At 33.8% G+C, this 7,243-nt stretch overlaps 1 protein-coding gene across 1 annotated transcript; it reads right to left on the bottom strand.

Annotated features, from left to right (window-relative positions):
• Nucleotides 1-3,467: 3,467 nt before the first annotated feature.
• LOC146958231 (uncharacterized) lies at nucleotides 3,468-7,033 on the bottom strand. Its single transcript, XM_085741337.1, has 3 exons — nucleotides 6,785-7,033; nucleotides 5,856-5,936; nucleotides 3,468-4,243 (listed from the first exon to the last, which is right to left on the bottom strand). The coding sequence occupies exons 1-3, from the start codon at nucleotides 6,941-6,943 to the stop codon at nucleotides 3,860-3,862; spliced, it is 624 nt and encodes a 207-aa protein (XP_085597463.1). The 5' UTR covers nucleotides 6,944-7,033; the 3' UTR covers nucleotides 3,468-3,859.
• Nucleotides 7,034-7,243: the final 210 nt, after the last annotated feature.

Genomic DNA, 7,243 nt, shown 5'->3' with positions numbered 1-7,243 from the left:
CGGTAAGAATTGATTTTAGTTAAAACTAAGTAAAAACAAAGTGATTTATGAGTTTGTTTGTTATATAGACTAAAAAAAATGCTATTTTACTTATATTTCTAAAAATGATATATAAACGTGCTTGTACACTAATTCTTTAAGCTAATTTTTGAAATAAGATCCACCCATTTAAATCCAAACATCATAAAATATTTGCAAATCATGTTCAAAGATGTTAAACGTACAAATAGGGAATATCAAGTACGTGAATTAAAACACCTTAGAAGGTAAGTTATCAATTGTGTGCTTTCTGAGAATTGTTAGGGACCAATTGCGTGCTTTCTGATTATTCCTTCTTAATCTTTACATCCTCAAAGTTTTCATGATTACACGTTGAAAAGTATTTTTGATCAACCAAATAAATCATATTTTGAAATACATACATTAAAAATTGCCCAAACATAATTCACATTGGAGCAAACTCATTTTAATATGCAAAATGAGGTTTTGTATATGTTTGATTCACAATTGATTTTGAGTGAATTAATCATGTAACATTGATTCTGTCTAAAATTGAGTAGAAGGTCAAGTGATATATAGTATATACTTTTGTTCAAAAAAAAAAGTATATACTTAATCAAACACTTCAATTTATATCTTCAAGTAGAATCTCCAAAAAAAAAAAATAGACTTAAGTAGAATCAATTCTACTTTAGAGTAACCAAACAATCGGTTCTACATATTTAGAATCAATTTTGCACTCCCCTCTCAAAGTACAACCAAACATACACTTAATCAAACATTATTTTTCAAATTTTTATTTTTGACAAAAAAAGAACATAATTTTCCAAAATATGATCCAAACATTCCCTTATTCTTAACTACGGTTAACATTTTCTAACCGACCGAATTACATCTCAATACAAATTACTCCCTTATGTCCTTTTTATGAAAGACAAATGGGTCAACAAAAATTGATGTATTTTGTCTATATTATAAAGCAAATGCTAACTTGTGCCCTCAAGGGCAAGGAATTCGATAAAGAAATATACGCATTAAAAGTCGTGCATTCAACTTTTTAAAAATTAAAATGTTATGTTTTCCAATTCAAAGTTGCTTTTTTTGGGTTCCTTAACATGTGTCCTTAGGGCACAAATTACTCATATTATGCATTAAAAGGACATGAGGGAGTATTATAATATAGCGTGAAACATGAAAGTTTCAATTTTTTGTTTGAAAGAACATGAAAGTTTCAATGTGAAGTCCCTTTTTCCGCATTCACATAATCAATGATTGTGAGAGCATAATTGAAGCCAACCCTGTGACATAAATGATTGAGTAGTGAAAAAGCTATGGTTATGTCTATTTGCTTTCTAGTTATAGTTGTTCAAGTGATTGTGGGGGACCAATTAGATCATGCAATGCCCCCCAATCAACTTGAAAGGTATATATGCTGATTGCCAAGCTAAGGATGGATGGAGTAATAGACAATCATATTCTGAGATAATATTTCTAGTTTTATTTTATAAGCATTATGAGACAAAATTTCCTTGGACTCTTCGACTTAAACTTTATGGTAGGTTAATTATCAAATATTTAATGCCAACAGAAGGGATGAGTAATCTTAAGCTAATTATTTACAACAGTCAGTTTGGGATGCACAAATGAAATGGGATGCACATAAAGTTTGATAATTGATAATCAGAAGGGACTCGAGGCCAACGGTGTAGCACCATGATTTGGGATGCACAAATGAAATGGACTTGCATTGCTTTTTTGTGATTAAAAGGCAAAAATAATTAGAAGCAAAACCAACCAATTTCGATATCAAGTAAACAAACATATACCAACATCATGTATGCAAAATCCCTTTCCACACTTGTGCATCCAAACATTTTGCCATACTTTTGGGGCTGAAAAGGGGGTCACAAAAAAAAATACAAACATAATTCACAAGGGTGAAAACTAGAAAGGATGGAACAAGTTCAAAAAGCTTAAAGCCAAAACATTTTGCTATATTATCCTTGTTGTTTATGACAGAAACAGTTATAAACTTAATACCACTTTTTAACCACTTTAAATTTGGCTTAATTAATGATTTGGTCTCTTAAGTTATTTGTTGGTTACATTTTGATCCCATAAGTTATTAACGTTACAATTTGGTCCCTTAAATTATTTTTTGGTTTCGTTTTGGTCCCTTAACTATTAAAAGTTTCGTTTTGCTCCCTTAACTTATTTTTTGGTTTCGTTTTGGTCCCTTAACTTATTTTTTGGTTTCGTTTTGGTCCCTTAACTCTTCCTCCGTCAACCACTTTGGTCCTTTACGTTAGGATGAATGTATTAGAGTTAAGGGACCAAAACGAAACCAAAAAATAAGTTAAGGGGCCAAAACGAAACCAAAAGATAAGTTAAGGGACCAAATCGAAACAAAAAAATAAGTTAAGGGACCAAAACGAAACTTTTAATAGTTAAGGGACCAAAACGAAATCAAAAAGTAAGTTAAGAGACCAAATTGTAACGTTAATAACTTAAGGGACCATAACGAAACCAAAAAATAAGTTAAGGTACCAAAAGAGTAATTAAGCCTTTAAATTTTTATTGGAAGTGAATTATGAAATTGACATGGACGACAAATCAAGTAGTGGCAAATGCATTAGTCATTATAAACTTAAATAGTTAAATGATTTGAGATTTCAAACGTTCTAAAAGATAAATAGACAAATCGATAAACTCTCTATGATAACTAGTTCTATGGAAGTGTCAAAAACCTAACCTAACATGATTTTTCAAACTATAATCGAAACATACCCTTATGATAAAAGCGTTTTTCCAAACTCTATGATACTAGTTCTAAAAGGTAAAGCATTTCCTGTAACTAAAGCTTAACATAACAGCTTGCAATTGACTCAAAATTATGGCATGAAATTTGTGGATTGCTCACAGTGCAGGTATTAACCTTTGGCTTCAAGTACACTGATGCTAATATACCTTCTCAGCTATCACTCAAGCACAACAGCACAAGCAATTCCATATCTGTTGGGTTCCTAACAATATCATATCTTAAAATGGTTCCAATTACTTGCACACCTTTCTTCTTATCTTTCCCTGCCCTCTTCCTTTTAGAAAAAGAGTTTAAAGAGCATACACTGTTAGTTTAAAATTGTTTTAAACCGAAATCCAATGAGACTCTACTATTCTGCCACACCACTTCACTGCTTTAAATGTATTTTGAAACTCTGTGTGTGAATAGACAAAGTGGTTAGTTCTTATTGGTCGTGAGTGTAAAATAAATCAGCATTGATGGTGCATGCTCCTTTTAACTCTTAAAAAATTCCCCCGCATTACCTTTGTGGTTTCAAGTGTATTCCCTTTTCTTTCTTTATAATTGTTTCCAAGCAATAATTTAGAAATTCCAAGCTTTGACAAAGCATTTAGCACAATCACCATGAAGGAACTTTGTTACCTTCATCCTAAAAACGAAATATGAATTGCAACCAAATGGTAGACTTTATTCTATATGTCGATAAAACTACTGCAAAGTGTACAGATTTTCATATTGAACTTCAGATAGAAGCAACCCAACAGTTGATATAGTTATCTTTGATAAAGAGGGTTGGGGAGACAATGACAGTACAAGTCGAAATGCTTTTAAACTATCTAAATAAAAAAGCTTTACAAAGTACATTTAGCATTCAAACTAACCACTCGGATGAGACGAGCGAACATATTGGTAGATTAACTGAACCGGTTCCACTCTGCTGCTACTTGTAAGATGCGACGAGCAAAACCAGACAATTTCAAATGGCTATTCACTTCTTTTTCAAGTAACGTCGAAGGATGGTCAGACAAAAGTATTCAGTACATAAGGCAATAGGCAGGACTAGTCTGAATGCATGTCCATGGTAGAATCGTTGGAACTGAATCCAGTAGAGTCCTTTCTTTGCTGATGAAGAAAGCTGGATTCAGAGTTCAGGCTTTCACTCCCCATGGAGGAACTACTAAGGTAGCTCCCTCCCTCACCAATTTGATAATGCTGAAGACTTCGATGAACAGGGTCTGATGAAGCATTTGAAAACTCAAAACTCTTGGATTGATTATCCCAGTTCTCTGACCGAAGTCCCTGCCCTATAACTGTTTGGCAAGAAGAACCTGATGTTACTGGAAAGCCAGAACTAGCGACATGCACTGCTGGTTGTAACTGTTGGTGTTGTGGTGGCGCTCTAGGTGACATGGATTGCTCCTCTCCAAAATAATCCAGTTCATTCTGCAAGCAGAGAAATAAATCCTCACACATGCATTTTGTAACCAAAAACAACATATACCAATATAGATTGAAGTACAAAAGCATCCCAACGCAACCAAATATCTACTACATTATCAGTTATTACCATTTTTTTACAACTTAAAGATATCAATGCAGGCACACACAAGTTCAAACAAGTTACAGGACCACAATCACTTATGATTTCGAGGGAAATTGTCAACCCTGCGGATCTTTAAAAAGGCGCAAAAACTAACATCTCAGCATTTTCTACCCGATCGATACAGCCACAATAAGAATAACAAAGTTTTTTTGAGGCAAAGAATAACGAAGTTAAAAAATAGCATTCACCAATTTAATTTGTGAAGAGTTGTCCATCCGAAAAGTCTTTAAAATGGCACAAAAAATACTTGCAATTGTCTTTTCTACCTCTCTCTAGCCATGGACAATTCCCAAGATAATTTTCTAACTTCTAGAAGTCTGTGGCGTGAATGGATTGTAAAATTCTAAACACTCATTTCCACAAAAATTTAAATTAGCAATTATAAATGGATGACACTTGTATTGTATAACTCTAGAAAATGAAATATGAAACAAAGGAAGGACCAGAAAAAAGCAATATCCATCAGACAGATCAAGTTGACTTTCTCCCACTTGAATTATAAGTGGGAGAAAGGGCCTGTAGACAGAAGATGGGGGATGGCAAAAGGTTGTGTCAACGGTCCTGCCTATGTAAACAAAATCACAACTGATTAAAGAAGTGTTTGGAAGAGTTTATTTGGGCTTATTTTATGACATAGGCACTTTTGTAAGTGTTTAGATGAACATGTAAGAATAATTTATGATATATCCTTACACCGTTATCGATTGTAGAAATAGCTTAAACATAAGCACTTATATGATATGCACTTATAGAATTAAGACCTTAATTAAGGTATTTAGTCAAGCACCCCCTAAGCAAGTATCAATACAAGTGAATGTGTTTTAGTTAAAGCAGTTGAAACTAAGTTTCAACTGAACATAACAAGACTAGTATAACTATAAAGCGGGTGATATTGTGAATAACAATCCTTGTTCCTTTTTATTCCCATCAGGAGTAAGAATACTCACAACTGATGATGGGTGGAGTTGTGCAAAATTACAAAAACCGTTGTTAGGTTTGGCTCACGACAGAGCCTTCAAAAATTGACTATTTCAAAGGAAAACAACCTATGATTAGGTCAACAGCCCACTATTACTGCGATGGTTTGATATATTAAACTTACACACTTTAGTGTCTCTAACTCCTACTGCTACAGTCCATCACTCTCCCCCACCCTCTCTCTCTCCCATTCAAAGTTAGCGTTAGGTAGATAAGGTAGAATGGGCTGGAAATGTTAAACAAAAAAGCAGGGCAAGAAACTTAAAAATTGTACAATTTGGTTCCATTAAAAATATAAAATTTGAGAGAAGACAATGGTGCCGGTCCGACTTCATGCCCAATGTTACCCAAGTGTGTTGGTTTGATTTCCTTGTCACACAAAGTTCCCACTTGGCAATTCGAAATCAGCAGAAGCGTGTATGAAATTACAAACAACATTGTATTATATGGTAATCAAAGAATAGCAAAACGAACCTGAATGTAGTTAAGTATATCAACTGTTGCAACTCTTGATCCACCTTCTTGCTGTCTCCAAATCCACTGATAAAGTTTTTCCTGTTATCAGAAACACATCCAACATTAATGAAATGCCAACAAAATGATTAAACCTCAAAATGTAATAGCAAAGTCCATGTTAGAAGGACTACTTGTATTTCATATTATAAACAGCCCAAGACCTACGCGAACTTTCAAACATCATTAAGCTATGTTCTAGTAATAGTTATATGCTGTGTGAGCTTACTTGCACCGCCAAGAACCCCGGAAAAAATAGCTCCTTTAATGGGTTTGCTTTTCAAAACCCTCACCGGCTATTCAATCAATATCACGATCCCCCAGTAGTCAGATTAAGGACCTGTTCGAGCTGACTTATTTGAGTTTAAGCCTATCTACTGACATGTCTATAATCTAACTTCGGCTTATTTGCAGGAGCTCTCCAAGCGAACATATGAAAACAATTTATAGCGCATATGAAAACTATTTGACTTTACTTTGGGCCTGTTTGGATAAATAGCTTATTTGCAGCTTATAGCACAAGTGCTTATCACGATAGGCACTTATGTATAAGTTATTTATATAGTAAAACATAAAATAATGCAAAACTGTTTTTGTATATGATATAAGTTGTTATTATAAGCTCAACTGGAGAAGTTATGAAAATAAGTTGAAAAAAGCTTATAAAAATTGTGATAAGCTGTTTTCATAAGTTTTCTTCAAATAATGTCAAAAAATTATGTGAGTAGATAAGCTAAAATAAGTGAATTGAAATAAGAGCTAAATCTAATGTAAAGTAATAATATTAATAATCACAAAACAAAATAAACATCATCATAACGAAAATAGAGAAAGCATAAAATTGAAACTGAAAAGAATAATCGAATTATGAAGAAGAAGAAGTGAATTACGAGGCCATGACGTTGACCAGCTTGGAAGGAGAGTTTCTGGTGATTGAGGGCTTGCATGTGAAGTTGAGAGAGAGAATTTGCAGCACTACAAAAGGAAGCGTACATGGTTCGATCAACTTCATCAAGGGTTGTGGCTATGGATTTTCTCTTCTTCGCCATCGCTCTGGAATAAGAAGAAGAGAAAGAAGTGTGGATTTGGTAATGGAAAATGGAAGCAATGTTGTTTGTTTGTTTGTTTGTTTGTTTTATGAGGAAAGAAGAGAAAGGTGGTGGTGATATACAACACAACATGTTAATTTCTTTACGCATGCGAGGCACGTGATTGTTATTATTCATTTCATTCGCGTGCGAAAGAGAGAAAACTGTTTCCTTTTCCATCGTTTCTTTCTTTCTTTCTTTCTGTTGTTGTCGTGCGTGCGGTGAGAGAGAAGCTCAGGTGCAGTGTGTAACTGTGTAACA

The sequence above is a fragment of the Medicago sativa genome, chromosome 1 (genome assembly GCF_051527215.1).
Source record: "Medicago sativa cultivar Bolivia chromosome 1, Bolivia_mono, whole genome shotgun sequence".
Classification (NCBI taxonomy): domain Eukaryota; kingdom Viridiplantae; phylum Streptophyta; class Magnoliopsida; order Fabales; family Fabaceae; genus Medicago; species Medicago sativa.
Note: the sequence above shows the minus strand (reverse complement) of the source record. Positions and strands in the feature narration are given on the sequence as shown.